Below are 20,557 nucleotides of genomic sequence, written 5' to 3' on the forward strand. Positions count from 1 at the left end.
AGGCATGATTTGGTCAAAATAGCGGAATTCGGAGCTGAAGGTACCTACTTGGAGGAAGTTATGTCTGGCTTTCGCATATTTCGCGCTTTGGGGAGGAGGCCAGGTGCCGATCGTAAGATGCTGGAGGTTTGTACCCTCCATAAGAACCTCTAACTTCCCGATCTAAATTTGAGCCTAGTTTTATGCCCTAATCTTGCAGTTCGCTACCTACCCCTTCGCAGAGCTAGCAGCCAATCCTGAGGAGAGTGCAGAAGGGGCTGGGAACCCCGTTAGGGCTCAGATGACCATGGCTGAGGCTTCCGAATATGAATGGCAGGCTGTTGTCGGTGGTGTTAGGAGCGTCTTGCCTCCAAAGTTCTATCCGAGAGTTCGGAGCAACATTGGTTGGCGCGGAGGGTATCTTGCATAAATCTGCTATGGAGACCCATATGGCCAAAAGTTGGGTTTCTTTTTTCGGCATTTTCACTTGCTTTTTTCCTTCTTTTTCAATCAATCATCTATTCTTACAGTGGTTGTCATTGCGGAATATTAGTTGCACTTGTGATTTCTAATGTCGGCGCTTGATCGGTTCAAGGGGAAATACTGATGGGGGGAGGAGTTATGATAAAGTGCTTTAGAAGGTTTACACATGATCTGTGGAGATTGCATCATGTTTTCGATGGTTCTCAAGTAAACAGGAAAAGAGATACTCGTTGGTGATATTTTATTTATCACGACTCAATTGTAGCCGATTACTCCGCCATGATTCCGCGGAAATAGATAAAAAATTTATTCATTAGTTTTCCCGTGATACGTTTTATATTTACGTGACTGCTCTCGCCAACCACGTTCTCGTACATCTCTTATCAATTCCTTAGGCCCGTTTTCCCTTTACCATGAATACTTCTCTTTCCATCTGGATATCCTTCCCTGATCCACCACCGTGCCCGAGGAAGGTAATAGCCTTCCCACGCTCCCCGTTCGGCCCAACATCAACAAAGTCAACCTCGACCAATCCTGTACCCTCGAATACTTTCCTCATATCCTCTTGAGAGAAGCCACCATGTGCCACTGTGTCTTGCGCCTTTATCTCAGTAGCACGCTTCCCTTGGCCCCCGTGACCCGGGTGCTGGTGCCTCCCATGATGAGCATGTCCTCCGTGGTTTGTAATGTGATCAGAGGGTGGTGGGTGTGATTTGAAGTCTATAACCAACAGAACACCAGTATTGGGCTTCAAACGCTCAACTAGCCGCTTCGTAGCCAGTTGGACATCGCTGAAGTGATGAAATGCAAACCCACACACAATAACATCGAAATTATGGTATTCGGGATTCGACAGAGAGGGGTCAAGCTCGTCCGCGCAAAGATCGGCTACGACGGCGCCCATTTCTTCCTCGGGTATGCCTTGGTTATTAACCTAGACTCAAAACTTAGGACACAACAGCCGCCCAACGATAGATACTTGTGATGTCAAACCTTTTCGTTAAACTTCTCAACCATTTTTTCAGATATGTCCATCCCGATGATCTGTTTTGTATACGGTGCAATGATCTGGCTCCTCACATCAGCTTTAGGTCGTTCGGGCAATTTGACGGCGCCAACCCACCCGAGAGATCAATCCAGTCCCACATGCATAATCCAGCACACGAGTGGTGGCTTCGTCCCACTCCGCACCAGACCATTCCCGGCGAAGGAGTATGTTTTCCCCAATTATATTGGCAACATTTGAAGCTTCAGCTCGAGCGTCGTAATCGTCTGCATTATCGCTACTCGGGTTAGCTCGCGAGAGGAAGAATGAGAAGGGGGGGTTATGGATACTTGAAATACTGCTTGTTAACTTCTGCGCTGCCCTGTGCCATCGTTGGTTGAGTAGATGCTATTTTTTGTATCTATCGTAGTTCTGTCTTTGGCAAATAATACCCGTAGTGATTTTATGGTAAGGCCTTAAGAGGGCGAGAGGAGCTTATATTTAATATGTGCCATGCGCAAGCCTTGCCGGGAGGGCTCTCGGCCGACAACGGGAAGCTGATTGCCGGGGGGGTTTCCCTGGCATTCCGGAGCACACTTACCGAAACTCTGTGGGTTGGCGGGCTCATAATACGCTGGAAGGATCTACCGGTATTGTTGTGCTGTGCCCAAAGCAGTTGTGATGCGGTGCCGAGCCAGAGCCTACGGTACACCCCCCTATCAGAAAAAGGGTCCTCTCTATCATCATAATAATATTATTATCAATATTATCATTTTCTGAGAATGGGTCGTTTAAACACAAAACCGCTTCGCGCCATGTGGTTCTTCATGATGACTAAAGTATTTTACTTCCAGATCTCGCATAGGAGTAAGCGCTGACATGGCGCATAGATCAATCGCTAGTCGGGCGGTTTGAGTACGATACAGCATTCAGCAAAGCGATCGACTTGGGTTGCGGGGCTCACAATACCGTAGGCGCGTCATTGCCGACCTGGTGCGGAATACCGTTACGTAGGCAGTCCAGTGTAGGAGATATTACTTATAGGACAGGGCTTATCGATACGGGTACGATATTTGAGTCATAGGGCCGATTCTCTTCTCTTTTTGTGGCTTTTAGGGACCCTGGTGGGTGTCTGTCTCTGTTTTAGTAGAGCAGTATTCACAGTATTCACTCGTCTTTGCCAAGAATACCTCCGTGAGTCGAGTATTTGGTGATTTGATGAGGATTCCAGCAGCTGGCAGAGGCATTCTCACCAAATACAAGCGAGCACTGTACGGGGAACTTGAGATTTGATTGCCATCCCCTCATTCATTCGGGTGCTTTGCTATTTCGATGGCGAGCATATTACCGAGTGATACAAGGTGATGTTGCGCCAAGACTAACCAGGGCAAATACCCTACCACAGTCCCCGCCCCGCACCAACCGGAAATGCTCACACACAGGCAATCTTGAATTCCTTGGTGTTTAACGGAGAGCTATCCACAACCAACGCCCAGCGAACCGCACTTGTGCCCTTTGATACCAGTCCACAAACGCTCACTCCACAAAAAACAACAGACATGGCTGATACCGAATATGTGAGCTCTCCTTCCTCACTGCCCGGTGGGATTATGGATAGCTAATAGAAACTCTAGGACGCCGTCGAGGCCGCTGGTATGAATTCACGGGGAGGCATAGATTGACAAAGATACACGGAGACTGATATGAGCGGTATATAGAGAAGAAGAAGGCCAGAACCTTCCGCAAATTTTCCTACCGCGGAGTCGACCTCGACCAGTTCTGTTCCCCAGACCTTCGAAACAACATTCAGCATCGACTAATGAGATTATTTATAGGCTCCTCGATCTTTCCTCCGAAGAGCTCCGGGACCTCGTTCACGCCCGTGCTCGTAGAAGGTTCAACCGTGGACTTAAACGCAAGCCAATGGGCTTGATCAAGAAGCTCCGCAAGGCCAAGAAGGAGGCCAAACCGAACGAGAAGCCCGACCTTGTCAAGACTCATCTTCGTGATATGATCATCGTCCCCGAAATGATCGGATCGGTCATTGGTATCTACTCTGGAAAGGATTTCAACCAGGTTGAAATTAAGCCGGAAATGGTTGGACACTACTTGGGGGAATTCTCTATCACCTAGTACGTTTACCCACGCATATTATGGCCCTTTTGCGTCAAATAATGAGACTCCGCTGTGTTATCATTGCAGTGCTCATGATTGAAATTGGTTGAATGCTAACTTCGTACAGCAAGCCTGTCAAGCACGGTCGCCCGGGTATCGGTGCAACACACTCCTCAAGGTTTATCCCGCTTAAGTAAACGATTTCTTTCTTTCTTTGCGTTGGGAAATGGTGGGGACCGGATGGCGTCATGACAGGGAAATTTTCTGTGTTGTGTGTATATGAAATAAAAAAATTTATTGGGCTACCAAAAGGTTTAATAGACATGGGAGGTCCTCACACAACAAGGTCTGTTGCGGAAATACGATGTTTTTCATTCATCCTGCTTAACAGCTTTTTTCCCTTGAAATCCAAATTTCCGGTTCCGGTTCTGGGCTCTTGTATCGGTTCTGTGGCATCCGGCCGAGGGAATCAACAGGGGCAGGTGGTGTGAAATAATTATTTATACCTTATAATATTATTTCATCACTAGGACACACTGGTATTTAAATGTCACGGTTGCTGGCGCAGATTTCATTTTTTCTCACCCATGGAGCTGAGAGGAAGGTATGCGGCACAGCACTGTACAGCACTGCACCATGACCCACGAGCTTTGCCATGATGGCAAATTGACTTTGGGTTGCGGGTATGTGGACAGTTGGCAACCGGAGGACGATGACTGTGTATCTACTTGTGGACAAGTTACTCGAGTACAGTACCTGCGAACCCCAAAGATACCTAGACACATTAGCGCCAAGGATCTATACTTGGTGGACTTGGCGTTAAAGTGCTAGGATACTTTTGAGGTTTGGGAGTACGATAGTAGTACCGTAGTCAATCAGCAGAGATGGAGATGCCTTTTCCGTTAAAATGTCAAGTATTTCCTCCTTTGCATCATGAAGAGGAAGACAGCGAAAAAAATGTCTGTTAAGCTGAGATAAATAGAAAGTAGGATCCAAGTACGCTGGCCTTGCTTGGAGAGGCAATTCCAGCATCATACGAGTAGAGTGAGGTCCAATTATTCCAGTTCTTATCAATCGGGTATTACCGCTGCGCCACCTGCGTTCAAATGAGGTCAGTGCCGATGCGGCAGGTACTGTACCAGTAGACAACAGGAACAATTCTGGCCAGTTTTCAAGGCACGGGATTGCGCGCCTTTGCTGGGCGCGCCCAAGAACACTCGCGGCTCAATCCTATTTATTTGCAGCAAAAGGAGAAAGCCACCTAGCTATACGAGTACTCGAGTACAAGTACCATCACAATCTATCGTGGTGCTGTCCGTTCTCCTATTCCCATCCAACGTAGCTAAGGCTTGTGTACCAGAATTCTCTCGCTCTGGTCAACGACGCGTCTCCCTTTCCGAGCTCATATCTTTTCTCTCCTTTTTTATCGAAGACTTGTACCTCCATCTCATTCGAAATACGGAAATTGTGCTCGTCAGGTTTGTACTTGTGTTCCCATGTTAGTTCTGTAATACTTTGGGGCTTACAAAATCATATGCATAGTGAAACGTCACGGTTCTCGTCAATAACGATAATTTGTACAAAATGGCTGGTGTTAAGATTAGCGAGGTACAAAATAATGGCGTTGTGGAAGAGAAGCTGGTAACTCTTGACTCGACCACTCCTACTGATTCTACCTCTAAATACGACCATTATACGTTCCCAACCACGAATTCCGAGTCAGGGGAGGGGCACCCAGGTCATACAACCCCCGAACAAGACGCGAAGGTCTTGGAGCTGCGGAATGGTTTGGAAAAAGAAGGATATACCGAGAGGCTGGATACCCTCAGCATGGTTAGTCGGTTTTATTCCATCATGCACAAAGAGGGAATGACTAACCCCGTACCTAGCTTCGATTCTTGAGGGCTCGGAAGTTTGACGTCAACTTAGCCAAGGCCATGTTTGTCGAGTGCGAGAACTGGCGGAAGGAGTTCAAGGTTGACGAGATTGTCAAGGACTTTGTCTACACCGAGAAGCCCGAAGTCTTCAAATACTACCCCCAATACTACCACAAGACCGACAAAGTAGGTTCTTTCATTCCTCTTGGGTTATCCAGAGTTACTAAACTTAGGATAGGACGGCCGTCCAGTCTACATCGAGCAATTGGGAAAGATTGACCTCACTGCAATGTATAAGATCACTACTGCGGAGCGTATGCTTGAAAATCTTGTGCTGGAATATGAACGTCTAGCCGACCCTCGTTTGCCCGCCTGCTCCCGCAAAGCAGGAAAACTCCTTGAGACCTGTTGCACCGTAATGGACCTCAAGGGGGTTGGTATCACAAGCATCAGCTCTGTTTATAATTATGTCAAGTCTGCTTCCGCAATTTCCCAGAACTACTATCCAGAGAGACTCGGTAGACTTTATCTCATTAATGCCCCATGGGGATTTTCCGGGGCATTCAAAGTCATCAAGGCCTTTTTGGACCCAGTTACCGTATGTCGCACCCTCCCCATAAAACCTTGCACCCAATCGTTCTAAAACTTTTTTAGGTGGGAAAAATCCATATATTGGGCTCTGGCTACCAACCTGAGCTTCTAAAGCAGATTCCGAGTGAGAATCTTCCCACGCAGTTCGGTGGTACATGCAGCTGTTCTGGTGGTTGCGAGCTTAGCGATGCTGGGCCGTGGCAGGAAAAACAGTACTTGGGTTCTGAGAAATAGATTGGTGCAATTATTGTTTCAATTTTTTGTTTTTTCCGAGAGAGTATTGGCAGGCTGCCGTTTTTAATACAAGGTTTCCAGTGGTTTCTTAAACTGTACTATAAAGGAGGGAGTGTCGATTCCAGATGACTTTAGAAGAAAGGAGAATAATAGAGTTGCTTTTGGCCGAGAATAAGGTATTCATCTTTGACAGCAATCTTAGAGAATTTTACACGATGTACAATACTTTGCTAAAGGGTCTTATGATTGAGAGCTATACTGACAATACCCAGTGATCACCTACGAATACGGTGCTGAAACGCTCCGCCAAGAGTGCCGGGGATTTTATTGCAGGATTGCCTGGCGATACCATACTACTACACTATACTCGTGACTCCCGAGTTCAAAGCCGGGCACGGTGTCCTGAACGGGGATTATCACAAACCACAAAAATCCGATCATGGTATCATACCCCTCCGTTATATAATTACCAACGCACGCTGCCTGTCCAAATCCTATCCCACCCCCAGCCAAACCTACCTTTTTCCCCTCATCCTTGATATTCCGATCACGAGTATTCCTTTAAAACATGGGAAGGGGGTCTTATCATTACCGACCAGCTGATCGACACACAATCTCCATTCCCCCGAGATTGCGATCCGGGTGGGGGGAGGGGAATCAGACTCATCTAGTTATAGTTATTCATCTGGGTGTGAGGTCCACCATTTGATCTGAAAAAAAAAAAAAAACGTGGGAGTAATCTCCGAGTACTTTACAGGCAGGCTCTCGGATTGCGGAATTGTCTGAATTGGTTTTATGTCGGTGTGGTCGGCCATTCATCCCTGATCACTCTTTCTCTCTTTCTTTTGCTAGGGGGTGATTGATCGTCTTGCAAGCTTTGGCTTACCATGGATATATATCATAGCTTTTACGCCGTTGCGTGTGTCGATAAGGCAATAAGGTTAACAGCTATGATACTATGTGTGGATATGGAGTTTTTTTATTTTTTACGCTCTCCGGTCAAAAGAGATTCGAGCTTTGTTTTTTATTTTTATTTTTAGAAAAATAGGATCTGCGTGGAAGACGTCGTTTATGTGTATATATAATATTATTACAGCGTAAGGAACAAGGTCATAGTGTACCACCAAAGGTTAGTGGCGAGTAAACCGTTGCCGGTAACAAAAAGCTATTTATAAGATCCACTCGGAGCAGGTAATTGCAAAGAGGGCTTCCATCACATATAAGAAACCTGTCAGAGAAAAAGTTCACAAGACGAAATCCCCCAGAACGAGGTTTGCGAGATGGCGGTGAGTTATTTCGATATCATATACTTGTATTGTTCCTGATATACTATAATATAATAATATAACAATATTATAATATATTTTTATGGGTCAGCGGGTCTAAATACTTCCCCTGTCCCGGGCCTCTGCCGCATGCTTATGATCCCCCCATGTATCCGGAGTCACGATCATCCGTGATATAGTAATACCTAGCATGGAGTTGAATCAGGGGTTTATCATTATTATTTGCACAAATTCTCCTATTCGTTCTGGATCACCCTTCCCCCGTTAGCCAATACAGCATAAGCAGTGCCCAATGATCGGGATGACAATTTTTTCTCGGGAAAACCGAGTATGCACGCACGACCCGGAGATGATTTAAGGAAGGGTAGGTATCAGATCCCCTTCCCTGGTAAACCCCTCCAAAGCCATGCCGCTTGAAGGGCGAAATAATAAAAGAAGGCCAAAGGGGATTGATCGATTGCTGTTTTTTCCATCTCCCGATAACTACAAGTCCTTGACCATACGATAGCTTTTGAAGCTATTATTATCCATGACATAGCAAACTCACTTCGTGGCCATGCTGACATATACCTGATACTTGTAGTGCCCGAACGTTCCTGGACCATTAACTTGTCCATTATTATTATTATTATTATTATTATTTGGTGGGGGGAAAAGCTGGGATCAATTACTGGTTTCCTAGGGAGAGGCATAGATCGTTGAGAGGGAGCCGTGTCATCTCCCGCGGTGCGGGATGGATAATGAGGAGACAGCGATTGTATTCACGGTGATATCTCGTCGGGAACGTTCTCCCTCGATTCGGTACTGGCGGCTCACGGAGGACTTGGGTGTGTTCGTTAGCCCACGCATGCTATGATACCCTGCCGGAAAATAGACTTTTTTTAAAAAATAAAAATAAAATAATAATACATGCGAGTAAGATCTTAGTATGGTAGGTCCTTTGCTACTATCCCTCACTTTAACTTCATCAGAATTGGGTACATTATCTATTATTATCCAGTGAATGAGATGTCCACGCCAGCACGGGGAGAGGGAACCCCCCCCCCGAAATGGAAGAGATGTATACATATCGAGATGCAAGGTCTCCGCTATCTATTCCCCATCGATTACACTGCAAGACTACGAGAGCAAATACACCCCCATGTAGAGGGATTATACGTTATCGTTATTATTGCCCGCTAACCGGCACCCACAAAACGCCCATGTTTAAAATGAGCATTGCTGAAGAAAGCCAGGCCTGGCCGAGTGTGGAAGACAGGATTTGGAACGGGGCAGGGTCACTCTACATCGATGAGTATATAAACACAGTACTGTAATATCTTTGACTTGTTCAGGGAATTGTGCCCGAAGTCGTGTGTCGTGAGATAACTCGCATCACCTGGGGATGGAAGTAGTTCGTAATAAATCCTATCGAGTGACCGACTGTGACCTTGGTTATGATGTTATCATCCAGTGTAGCGCTCCGGAGCGAGTCTTGAGGAGACTGCAGCATAGGGATCGGAAAAATAGCGGAGCGTGCATATGTTGAGGTTGCAAATATTTAGCGATTGCACTTGAGGGTTGATACTATCATACACTGGAGGTGCCCGTGTCGGTTTGCCCAGCGTGGAGATGTGGCGTGGAGATGGGGTATCATAGGTCTGGTTTCATAGGCGACTAGATGCTATCGAGTGTTTGACAAGGATAGGCTGTGTGTCTTGCTGGGTATTCAGTAGTCGTGGAAACACTGGGGACTGGTATTTTCCCATGGGCCAAAATAGTGTGGGGGCACGGTATCAAAATGGGGAGGGAGGGGCAGGGATATGGTCGATCGCACGGTACGGCCTTCTGCACACCGTAATATGCGGACGTCTCGACTAAGGGCGCAGGTGCATCTACCCCCAGTAGATACGGTATGGAATGAATAATGCAAAGCAGAAACTTTAATAATTGATCTTAATCTACATAATGCTAGCGCCATTTAGCAGAACCCATTGACATGTGTTGACATTCTAACCATATCCCATTCATTATTTGCCCTGAATTGTTTGGTATACGAGAGACATAACGTGTTTGCACAATCGGGAATCAAAACTCAACCTAGCACCCTTACATCAAACGGATAGAATAAAGGGAGAAAAAACGTGCGAGCAAGGAAATAAAAGAGAAGAGGAAATATGAGGAAATTTCTATTGCTTCAGAGCATTCTGTTCCTTCCGCCTCTTCTCGTTCTCTCTGTGCATCTTTTTAAAGAAAGCACTTGACTGGCCTTTACCTTTGAGTTCCTTGTTCTTGCTCCTGTTGTACTCGATGTACGCCATGTCATCTCCACCTGCTAGTTCCGAAAGCCTCCCGGTGGTTCTCCGGTACCTCGCGCCCTTCCTACCCGCGTTATAAGACAGTTTGGCCCCGTCAAAGTCGTCGCCTTCCTGCTGCCCGGCTTCCGAGTTCTGCAACATCACCTCCGCGAGAAGCTCTTTCCTCTCGGCAACGGTAGCGTACGCAAGGCCCGGTAACTGTTCAATTCCTTGAAGGTGCGTGATGACTTTGAAAGCGTAACCCTGGTCGACTAGGAAGGCCTGGCGCTTGCTCGAGTAGTACATTTCCGCCGTGTCCTTTGAGACGAGAGAATAGAAGAAGGCGTTGAAACCTTCGTCGTTCCTGCGCTTTGCTCTGAGGATTCGCCCCAGCCTCTGCGCCTCCTGTCTCCGGGAACCATAGTGGGAGGAGATTTGGATCAGGCAGGTAGCCTCTGGAAGGTCAAGGGAGGTATCACCGATTTTTGAAAGAAAGATTGTATTTACCTGATCGTTTAGTTGGAAGTTCTCGAGAATGCGAAGACGCTCCTGTTGGGGTGTATCGCCGTAAATGAAGGCTTTATTGAGCTTCAAAGCGTAAGCTCTCAGAGCATAAACGTTATCCGAGAATACAATGATTTTATCGCCTCGTTTTTCGTGGTAATCTATGAGGAATTGTGTTGCTTGGAACCTGGTATAGACGTGATTAGTGAAGGCTTTAAAAAGAACCCGTGGAGGGAGAGTGGCTTACTTCCGAGGGTTCATGATATAATGAAGGACCTTCTTGCGGGCATCCGGTTCCTGGAGATACTCAGAGTAGAACTCTGGAGTCATTGGACACCATACTTCCGCGCATTGGACTTTAGCGATGTGACCCTGTTCCGCAAGCTCCATCCAATTTGCCTCATAAAGTTTCGGACCGATCAGAAAGTTCAAATCGGTGATTTTATCGTCCTCACGTAGAAGAGTGGCTGTGAGTCCTAACTTCGAATGCGTAGCGATAGAATGAACTACTTTACGGAAAATTTGGGCTGGCACTACGTGCACTTCATCAAGAATGAGAAGACCCCATTCCCGTGATTGGAGAAAGTCCATCATCTTTTGAGAGTCGTGCGAGCGGTTACGGGAGTTAGTTACCATAGAGTAGGTAGATACAATGATACCGGCATCGCCACGGAACTTCTCTTTGTTTTCGGAAGTGAATATAGCAATAGCATCTGGGTTTATATTTGTCCATTTGATGAATTCTTGTCGCCACTGTACAACGCTCATCGAGGATGTGGCCAGCACAACCACGCTCTTCTTAATAGTGCACGCAGCGGTAATCCCAACTAGAGTCTTTCCGGCCCCACAAGGCAGCACGATGATGCCACTCTTTGCGCGCCCGTTGCCAAACATTTTACTCAAGCTCTTCTCCTGGTATGAGCGGATCTGTGCTTGGGGTTTGAGATCCATATCCAAGTTGGCATTCTTCCTGTCATTGCGGAAGTCGTATTCTTCTAACACAGGGTATCCTAGATCCAAGCATTGCTTCTGTACGGTCTCCACATCATTCGCCGGAATCTCAAACGAATGAACGGCATCCTCGTCTTCCTCATCCTCTCCCTCCTCATCCTCTCCCAGCCCAGTAACCGAATTGAACAGATCTTCGACCGCGTCTCCCGCAACCTCAGCAGGTCTACCGCCTTGCGGGTTACTGACGCTCGCTGCGCCCGCAGCATTTCTAGTGCCGGGGATGACTAATGCCCCCATTTGTGGTGCCTTTTCCTTTGTAATGCCCGATCCACCTTCACTTTGAACCCTCAATGGTCCAATAACTGGATCCTGTAGTAGTCTCTGTAACATGGCTGGATCGGAGCTTTCTACAAAGTACCTGTTTTCCTTAAGGACCAATTTAACCTTCCCGTACGAGCTAGTGCACTTCTTGATAAAGTCGATAATCTTTGGGGGCACGGGGATTTTGGAAAGCCTGTCCATGACTGAGATAATATCGTTTGGGTCTAAACCCACAGAGACCGCCGCGTATAACGAGTGAGGTGTGAGTTTATACTCATGCAGGTAGGTTGGTCGTGACAAGGGCTCCGCAATCGTGGTCAAGAAATCTTGCGCCTGTCCTGCCAAGGGCGAGAAGCTCTCTAGCACAATAACCCCAGACTCCGGATTAATCCATAGTGGACGAGATTCATGATCCAATTTCATCTTTAGATAGCTAAAATCCTGCTTGCTGAATATGTAGGATACTGAATCTCTCTTAGCGATGACGTCGCTGCCTTTGGGAGCCAAATCTAAACTAAACGCGTTGACGGCCTCTGGGGGGGTTTGTTAGTCATTGCCTACAGAATAGAGAAAGACTGACTAGATATAGCTCGACCCTCTTCTATATTCTCTATCTCTTCATCGTCCGAGTACTCATCGCTGCTGTCCACATCGACTGCTGGAGTCGCTGGACGAGAGCGTTTCGTAGCCGCGGATGTAGTGGCAACAGCTGCAGCCCCTATGAATATTGTATTGTCAGCGAGTATTTCACGGCGGATGTAGAGATAAAAGAACCTCCTGTTGCACCGGCCTTGCGTTTTGGGGGCATGTTCTGCGTTTGTGGTAAAGATCTTGTGTTGGTATAGGTTAAGAGGGGAGAGCCGTTGAGGCTCATAGAACACCTCGTTGAGGTATGATATTAGCTTGTGAGTCAATGCAAGGCACCATATGACTAAGACTTTAGGGCGGCCTCTCCTGGCAGTGCAACCGCAGGGTAACTTTCGAGACATCTTTTCGGGTAATCGCCTTCGGATACCCGGTTGCCGCTAGGATTATTCCGGTGCCAAGCCAGGGTGAGGCGGGTGGTCTGATATCAAACGGGCAACACTGAAGCAGCACTGGATCCTGACATCATTGATTTTGCCTCCAAACATTGGTCTTCAGACAAGAGCCCCAGAGTGCGGGACACCAAAGCCACCTACAGTTGAACACCACAGCCCGACAACATATCCTAAACCTTAGCCATGAACACAGTAAGTATAGAAATCCTCGGCTCTTTGAAATATTAAGAAAGACGGACTGAGAATGACGCACCAGGTAAAATCATTTTGGTATCCCCTCTCTCCCCGTCCCATAAATATGCGAGCAATAGCTAATATTTATAGGATTGGCTGGGGATCTCTTATCGTTGGTATGCTCTTCTTTTGCCTAGCCAAACCACACAACTGACAATTGCAAGCTGGCGGTGGGGCCTACTACTTCGCCAAACAACAAATCAACGCGGATCGACGAGAGAAGCACTTGAAACGCCAACAGTTACAGCAACAGCAATGTTTGGCCTGATCCACTACATGAGATGTGCCACTGCACTCACTGATCATTGCTAGATAACATGCTCTATCCTGAGAGCGATCCTGCTGGTCGTCCATCGGCCGAAAGCTCTAGCGACCCCGCTGCGACAAGACATACGCCACAGACAGAGGTCAATGAGAAGAGCAAATACGAGGCGTCAGCGGTGTATAAGAGGCCGGATGGTGATAGGTTTAGTTGATGCTCAGCCGGGAGGAATATGTCATGACAGTTCAATTTCATCCGGAGAATCAAATAACCATGTAACATATCATATATTTCGGTACAATTAGGAACCCTACAATCGCAGCTCCAACAAACAAACAAAATAGATAGGGGAGGATAACAATAATAATTAGATATCTCCCTATAACGCCAGTCGTTATCCCTATTCTATCCGCCCCTCCTCTGAATGCCTGATTCGCTTTCTATCGACAGCAGTGATAGAGACTCATATTTGATGCCGCGCTTCAATAAAACCCTTTCAGTACGAATACTTTAACCAGGAGGAGGGAGAAAGTACCTCTTATACCCACTTGATCTCCTTCCAGCAACAGCCGGTACTGCAAATGGCAGTGTAAACCCTGCCTACGATAACTTAGCTCCCTCACCGTCCCATCCCCGTAGCAAACATACCACAATATAGCTATAGACAGCAATAGCACTTGGTGACCTCCGATTAACCGCAACCGGCGGCCCGTGACGAGTGCTGAATCCCACAAACAAATACCTTCTGCGGGGCGACCTATGGAGAAAACGGGGGAGCATTTCCGGAAAAAGATATCTCTCTATAACACGACTCGGTGAATGCGATAGAAATTATTGTACAAGTGTCGTCCTATATTATCAAATTATTTAGGCGATGCCTCCTGCCTTTTATAAGCCCCTTTTACACCGAAACACCTTACGATACCGGTACGAGGGTGGCATGTTGAATTTAACATTCTGTTGGCGGGCATGTAAGCATCGGATGATTTCCCAAAACCTATTTTCTTTCATGGTGGAATCCCTGCGTTTTGGGCGAGAGGGATAAGGCGTGCAGCATGGACGCTTCCAGATTATAGAATGGCTTGGGGAGCTGGACTCGAGTTTCTGGCCTTATAGTACCGGTAAGTTGGGTGATTTCTGTCGGTGTTTTTTTTTTTTTTTTTTTTGCACGGGAGAAAGAGCTCTCTGGAGGGGGTGAATCTTTGCTAGGTTATTGGGGGCTCACGTCCATAAATTATCACTCGGAAATTGGTCACAAGGTGGGGGGCGTGGTTCGTTACGTGAAAGAGGGATTGGCATCGTAGACTAGTAGATACTCGTGCCAAGGTTGTGGCATGCCGCCACAACCGGGGGCACTCTAGAGAGTGCCTGACAGCTCAACGGTATTTTACGGCTCAACGGCACTTTGTGGCTCACCATAGTAACTCTGTGGCTCAACGGTACTTTGTGGCTCAACAGCACTTTTTAACTCAATAGCACTTCGTGGCTCAACAGCACTTTGTAACTCAATGGCATTTTGTAACTCAATAGCACTTTGTAACTCAATGGCATTTTGTAACTCAATAGTACTTTGTAGCTCAATGGCAGTTTGCAACTCAAGACAACTGTATAAATTTAGATATTCAGAATGTTGAAATAATAGAGATACTTTTATGTTCCAGAGAGTTGATCTATACAGCAATCAATCATGCCTCTGCATTCAGCCTTGATTTTTCCGAGCTAGCAAGTTGAACCATATGCTGATATTGAGATTTGAATTCAAGCTACTGTTGCCTGTCTATGTACCAGTAATAACCAGTATCCAAACTTTGCTGAAGTTGCACGACAGTATGAAATACCTGTCAGGAGACTTTGAGCACGTTTTCAAGGCTGTCAGTTCCGCCAGGAGTGACCTGGAACAAATCATAAGCTCACCAAGGATCAAGAACTAGCTGTCTGCCAGTATCTTGATCGCTTAGATAAAGTTGGAACTAGTGCCTGTTTGCAAATAGTATCAAGCAGTGCAAATGCATTTCTCAAAAATGCATATACTGGCACCGGACCAGTACCTCTTGTCAGCACTCAGTGGGCTCTGAGGTTCCTAGATCGACAACCTCAATAATTCATCAGAAAACAACAAACTATCGATATAGATAGGAAGAATGCACATCAACCAGACAACATTCATGCATGATTTCAAAAGTATCTGGATGTCTGTCAAGCACATGAGATTCAATCCCAGGACCAGTACAACTTTGATGAAACTGATTTTCGTATTGGTGTTAGGTATGACCAATGGATTGTTACTTGAGATCCAACTCGGCAGGTATATCTTGGAAGCTCTATCACTCGCGAGCTAGTAACTATCTGTAAAACTATAAGTGGTAATAGAGCTGCGTCACCACTAATGATTATTGTACTTAGAGTGATCCATCAGGAGCCATGGTATACTACTACCAGTATACCAGATGACTACCTTATAGGTACATCAGAAATGGGATATAGTAATGATAATTTGACAATGAAGTGGGTTGTTTATTTTCAACAGTTCTCCTCCAAGCGTCAAGTGGGAACTTACTGACTTTTACTCCTTGATAGGTTTGGATCTTATTGTACCAAACCGTTTCTTAACTATTGTGATTCACATAAAATTATTGTTTTCTGTCTACCTCCTCATCCTAGTCACCTTCTTCAACCACTAGATGTAGTTGTCTTTCAGCCTTATAAATATTATCACTCAGAAGCGGTAGAGGCAGCAACTCGTATAGGCTGTGGAGACTTTGATAAATGTGAATTTCTTGATAGAATTGATTCTATCCATCAACAAACATTCAAGCTGACTACTATCCACTTAGCCTTTTGCACCACTAGTCTTATACTATACAATCCTGACCTTATTATTTCAAAACTTCGTAAGGTAACACCTGTATCCAATGAACCAACAACAATGGCAGGTGAATCTTCAACTGCGGGTGGCATTCTCCTTACACTTCTACAGCTGATAGGTCAAGGTAAAGAGCTACTGGAGCAGCCTGAGGTAAAGGATATATCCCTTGATATCCAGTAAAGACTTAAGAATGTTCTACAAGGAGGACTAGTCCTTGTTCAATTAGGTACTCTAGTGATGGAGCATTTGGAAAATACCTGTACTACTAAGGAGGCTAGATATACCTATAACAGAGTTCAGAATAGGAGGCAAATACAAACTGGGAGAGTAATTTATCCATTACAAGCACGCCAAATGGTGAAGAGTACTGGACGATTTTTTAAGTAATCAGAACATAGGTTACCCCAGAATCCGCAGGATGGGATAAGTAGAATGCCACATGTATAAGATACAGTTATCCACTTAACGATTGAAAGTATATATTAAATTTATCGTACATCATACTAGAAATTAACTACTATAGAATGAACTAGGAGGGGGTGTGTATGTACAGGGGCTAGGCGTGAAAATTATTGCTACCATTAACAGCAATACATCTAGCCATAATAGTAGGAAGTTTAGCGACTTCCTTATCAATTTCTTGAATTGTGATCTGGGCCCATTCCTCATATAAGATAGACTTCACCTGTGTTTGAGTAGTAATTCTCTCTACACCCCAGCGTGTTTGAATCCAGCTTTTCATTAGGGTCTATATTTGTTCTATAGGATTAAAATCAGGTGAGTTTGGAGGCCAATCAATCTTCGAAATTCCTTCCTTTTGTCGTTCCCAGGTAGTGTAATGTGATGAATGTGATGGAGCGTTATCCTCCATAAGAATAAAGTCTGGGTTGCGCTGTAGCTGAAGGCAACATTCAGGCCAAAGGAGAGGATGAGCAACTGCCTTGACATAGCACCAAGAATCTACCCCTTTCCCATCTCCCCTCTTATATCGTTCAATCTTATATTTCTTGCCACATCATGTTCAAGGAATTTGCTTTTTTGATACATTTGCTGACTTCTCGGCATGGTACTATAGTCTATAGGTAGCCTGTTCTGTAAGTTTTAGCTGCTTCCATTCATCTGAAGCCCTGCATGTATGATTAAGCTCATCTTCAATCATCCGGTTTGCTTCTAAAATTACTATAGTAGTAGTGGCTTCCTCCCTTTCCTCATATGTCTCCATGATTCATACATGAAAAGGACCCTTCCAGCCCTATCCTATCATCCCCCAGCACATAATAGATGCTCCTTGCTTCTTTATTACGCCAACACAGTCTTCATACTAGCACTCTGTCATATCTCGCCAAATAAGTTGTAGTTCAAATAAAGCGTCCATCTCAATTGACATCTCATCATTAAAACGATAGTTGCTCTACTCAATTTGCATCCAGGATCTCCTTTCCAAACAGTAGCTCAGTCTTCGAAGTTTATTTTCTGGCTTAAGAATAAACTTAAATTCTTCTCGGTAGGCCTTTATACCCCTCTGTCACGAATATGGCTTGGCAAGGAAAGGGTTTTCACATGATACATGGTTATGAGTCACAGGGATGTTATTGTTTCACACATATGACTCATTCGAGTCATATGATTTGTTATATGTGGGATTTGTGATGCTTTCGCACATGGCTCAAATATGAGTCATAGGAGTGCGCCTGGCAAGTCTGCCTTGCGAGTGTGCCTTGTGGATAGGCCTGGCGCATATGATTTATGTTTTGCATATGACTCAGTCGAGTCATATGACTTGTTTATTGCATTGTGATTGGTTTATGAGTTTTGCACATAACCTCGTTATGAGGTTATGGGTTTTGAACATGTGACAATCTTGGTCACATGACTAGTTTGTTATGATTTGATTTCGCACATGGGACCACTTTGGGTCACATGACTAGTTTGTTATGATTTGGTTTCGCATATGTAACCACTTTGGTTTACATGACTACGGGCGGGAAGAACACTATATAAGAAGGCCAATACGGCCGAGGAGGATAGGTTCTTCATGCTTTGTTCTAAGTACTTTTCCTACTTCTTGCACTCCGTGTCAGAAGTAAGCATAACCAATACTTTACCTTATTTCGCTTGTGATAAATACTTCATCCACTGTTACTTGTTTGTGTTTTTCGTTTTGGACTGTCAGTTAGATGTTGTTGTTCTCGCTTAGAAGATACTTCAGTATGAGATATCTGTGGCCTGGTCCCGGTAATCACTGAGTATAGTTTGGGCGAGAATGGCGTCTTCAACAGCCTCCTCCTCCACGGATTCTCCTCCCCCTTCGAGGATGTTGTCTCCCGTTCGGTTCGACTCCAACCCCTCCTCCTCGCTTGAGACAGTCTGTGCGGCCTTGTCTCTCGCGCCTGCTACTGAGGCTGGCTGTGGCCTCATCTCCACAACTATATGGTTATATATTGCATTCAAAGGAAATTTATATTTCTTACAGTTTCGCCACTATCACGGGTGTCAGAATGCGGTGAACCCACAGTTTGATGATTTGGTTCGGCAAAAGGTCGCTGACGCGACTGTTGCCACGATGAAAGAAGTGGAGGTTTTGGTGAGAGGTTTCCTGATTGGGAGAGGCTGTTCAAGCCACATGTGGCTTGAACAAAGATACTATCACAGGGCTCTTCATTCGGTTTAACTCAGACCATGGCTCGGAATATTCTCCAGCCCCTGTACCTTCCCCTCCTAAAGATTCTCAGGCTATGGTCCCTGAATCCTCCATCCCCCTCACCAGGGACAACTTGACTGCCGTCACGGTTGAGGCCTGCTCTTGGTCTGCTACTCCTCTCCTCGCTAGGGCTATCCAAAGCAAGATACCCAGGTTCTTCCGCCAGGTCCACAATACTTGGACCAGCTCCTCAACTCCCTCCTTCCTGGCTGCAATGTCTTCATGCGAAAGGGCTCTTTACAAAACCTCGAAGTTCAAACTGGATGACCCTTATGATGAGGACTATATCCCTCCTGCCTCTGGAACACGCCACCAGACAGAGTCGGCATCTCCCGCAAAGCGATCTGCTGCTTCTCTTCTTGGTTTCCAATTTTTGAGGGCTATCAACATCGATGAGAGACGGAAAAAACAGATTGTTCCTGCTCTTTCCGGCCTACTCCTTGATGTTCACCATGGGCGCCTGGCTATCCCTCCGCCTGTGGTGCTCCCATTGACAATTGAGGCCACACCCCCTTCTCCATCCCCACTGATGACTGAGGATATCCTGTCCACCTCTGGGGTGATGGCTAGAGACACTCCTATTGGCCTAAGTGATCGGCGTAACTTGGAAGCAACTGGTTTGGGCACCAGCTTACACACCCCTTTACCAGCTATGAGTTCATCACCTCCACCTATTATTGAACGATGGGTGTCACCTACCGGAGGCCAACTGAAGTGGCCCTTAGAAGCCCCCAGTGGCGAGTCAACCTCATTGGAAGTTCAGCTCCCAGAAACCCAACCAGAGGATGCCGACACTATAGTAGCCCAGGTGGACTCAATCATGGCAGGTGTCTGTAAGATGCTGGATGCTGGTAGGACTCCCTCTCCTGGACCCCGCTCAGGTAGTATAATCGGGTCCATGTTGGAAGGCCTAGAAGACATCCAGTCTGGCAATACTCAGCCTCTCCTCTCCTCGGAGTCCGGGCTGATTGAAGACGACACAGTACAGGATGTACAAACTTGGATGAACAGTGGTCCCACCTTTGACGATGAAGGTCTGAGAAACGGGATAAACTACTGGAGTCGAGTTCATGTCTTGGAATGGGCAGTAAAAGCACTGACTGACATTGTCGGCAGACAAGGGGAGGAAATTGAAGCCCTTCAGGTAAAGTTGTCCCCCCACCGCCGCCCCCCCCCTGCTGTATCTCACAGCACCTCCATTGTCTCTTCGGAGCCAACCCTACCATTCCCTACTCCTAAGAGAAAGGAGGCCTCTACCAAGGCCCCTACTGCTAAAGCCTCCTTTACGGAGGTAGCAAAACGCATGGCATACGTGCCTAAGCCCCCCGCTGGCCCACAGGAATGGGAATGTCCTGCCTAGCCCGCATCAGCAGCCTCATCCCACCAGTCCAGCAGCAGTGGCAGCTCCTCTAATGAAGGGGGGGTAGCCTTGCGAGTTGCCCATGGAGGTGAAGGCCAGTCTGTTCACTAGGAAAAGGAGGAGGAGGAAGAAAATAATGAGAAAGAACTAAGAAAACGTGGCAAATGCCTGAGTGGTACTGCTAGAAGGAGAAGAAAGGCAGCCAGAGGATCTGGTGAAGAAAGGGAGGCGACGACCCCAGCCAAGACTCAGGGAAAGGCTGATAAATAGGAATCGGCTCTGAAGGATGTGACACCTGTTATTACGATGGCTCAATCCGGGCCAGCAGCCCTGGCCAGTGTTAAAATAGCCGTAGCTCAGACATGATAGGAATACCGACGGGTACCAATGGGGCCTTCAGACTCACTGAACTCGGTACCACCACCACTGCGCTTGTCGCCAACCCTGAATGCTAGAGGAAGGCATATTACCATGTGCTTCGCCACATGGAAG

At 46.3% G+C, this 20,557-nt stretch overlaps 5 protein-coding genes; 3 read left to right on the forward strand and 2 right to left on the reverse strand.

Annotated features, from left to right (window-relative positions):
* Positions 1-753: 753 nt before the first annotated feature.
* On the reverse strand, positions 754-1,894 carry GSTUM_00004707001 (uncharacterized protein). XM_002836333.2 has 4 exons: positions 1,798-1,894; positions 1,586-1,745; positions 1,456-1,530; positions 754-1,396 (listed from the first exon to the last, which is right to left on the reverse strand). The coding sequence occupies exons 1-4, from the start codon at positions 1,836-1,838 to the stop codon at positions 854-856; spliced, it is 819 nt and encodes a 272-aa protein (XP_002836379.1). The 5' UTR covers positions 1,839-1,894; the 3' UTR covers positions 754-853.
* A 1,047-nt stretch (positions 1,895-2,941) lies between these two features.
* Positions 2,942-4,094, forward strand: GSTUM_00004708001 (40S ribosomal protein S15). XM_002836334.2 has 5 exons: positions 2,942-3,024; positions 3,082-3,100; positions 3,166-3,223; positions 3,283-3,579; positions 3,690-4,094. Exons 1-5 carry the CDS (start codon positions 3,007-3,009, stop codon positions 3,757-3,759), a joined length of 462 nt encoding a protein of 153 aa, XP_002836380.1. The 5' UTR covers positions 2,942-3,006; the 3' UTR covers positions 3,760-4,094.
* A 1,052-nt stretch (positions 4,095-5,146) lies between these two features.
* On the forward strand, positions 5,147-6,264 carry GSTUM_00004709001 (uncharacterized protein; the record flags this gene model as incomplete). Its single annotated transcript, XM_002836335.1, has 4 exons — positions 5,147-5,395; positions 5,452-5,625; positions 5,678-6,037; positions 6,094-6,264. The coding sequence occupies 4 exons, from the start codon at positions 5,147-5,149 to the stop codon at positions 6,262-6,264; spliced, it is 954 nt and encodes a 317-aa protein (XP_002836381.1).
* Positions 6,265-9,509: 3,245 nt separating this feature from the next.
* Positions 9,510-12,488, reverse strand: GSTUM_00004710001 (uncharacterized protein). XM_002836336.2 has 5 exons: positions 12,377-12,488; positions 12,183-12,320; positions 11,459-12,135; positions 10,578-11,410; positions 9,510-10,517 (listed from the first exon to the last, which is right to left on the reverse strand). The coding sequence occupies exons 1-5, from the start codon at positions 12,408-12,410 to the stop codon at positions 9,719-9,721; spliced, it is 2,481 nt and encodes an 826-aa protein (XP_002836382.1). The 5' UTR covers positions 12,411-12,488; the 3' UTR covers positions 9,510-9,718.
* Positions 12,489-12,715: 227 nt separating this feature from the next.
* On the forward strand, positions 12,716-13,352 carry GSTUM_00004711001 (uncharacterized protein; the record flags this gene model as incomplete). XM_002836337.2 has 4 exons in its annotated part: positions 12,716-12,912; positions 12,967-12,992; positions 13,041-13,133; positions 13,189-13,352. The coding sequence occupies exons 1-4, from the start codon at positions 12,887-12,889 to the stop codon at positions 13,350-13,352; spliced, it is 309 nt and encodes a 102-aa protein (XP_002836383.1). The 5' UTR covers positions 12,716-12,886.
* Positions 13,353-20,557: the final 7,205 nt, after the last annotated feature.

The sequence above is a fragment of the Tuber melanosporum genome, assembly GCF_000151645.1.
Source record: "Tuber melanosporum whole genome shotgun sequence assembly, scaffold_14, strain Mel28".
Lineage (NCBI taxonomy): Eukaryota > Fungi > Ascomycota > Pezizomycetes > Pezizales > Tuberaceae > Tuber > Tuber melanosporum.

Excerpts from the sequence above, each read along its gene's own strand:
- GSTUM_00004707001 (XM_002836333.2), bottom strand. The coding sequence starts at position 1,838 with ATGGCACAGGGCAGCGCAGAAGTTAACAAGCAGTATTTCAA. Across the intron at positions 1,746-1,797 it reads GTTAACAAGCAGTATTTCAA|CGATAATGCAGACGATTACG; the intron begins GTATCCATAACC and ends TAACCCGAGTAG. Across the intron at positions 1,531-1,585 it reads GGACTGGATTGATCTCTCGG|ATCATTGCACCGTATACAAA; the intron begins GTGGGTTGGCGC and ends GTGAGGAGCCAG.
- GSTUM_00004708001 (XM_002836334.2), top strand. Across the intron at positions 3,224-3,282 it reads CGCGGAGTCGACCTCGACCA|GCTCCTCGATCTTTCCTCCG; the intron begins GTTCTGTTCCCC and ends GATTATTTATAG. Across the intron at positions 3,580-3,689 it reads GGGGAATTCTCTATCACCTA|CAAGCCTGTCAAGCACGGTC; the intron begins GTACGTTTACCC and ends AACTTCGTACAG.
- GSTUM_00004710001 (XM_002836336.2), bottom strand. The coding sequence starts at position 12,410 with ATGCCCCCAAAACGCAAGGCCGGTGCAACAGGAG. Across the intron at positions 12,321-12,376 it reads CAAGGCCGGTGCAACAGGAG|GGGCTGCAGCTGTTGCCACT; the intron begins GTTCTTTTATCT and ends CAATATTCATAG. Across the intron at positions 12,136-12,182 it reads AGAGGGTCGAGCTATATCTA|AGGCCGTCAACGCGTTTAGT; the intron begins GTCAGTCTTTCT and ends AAACCCCCCCAG.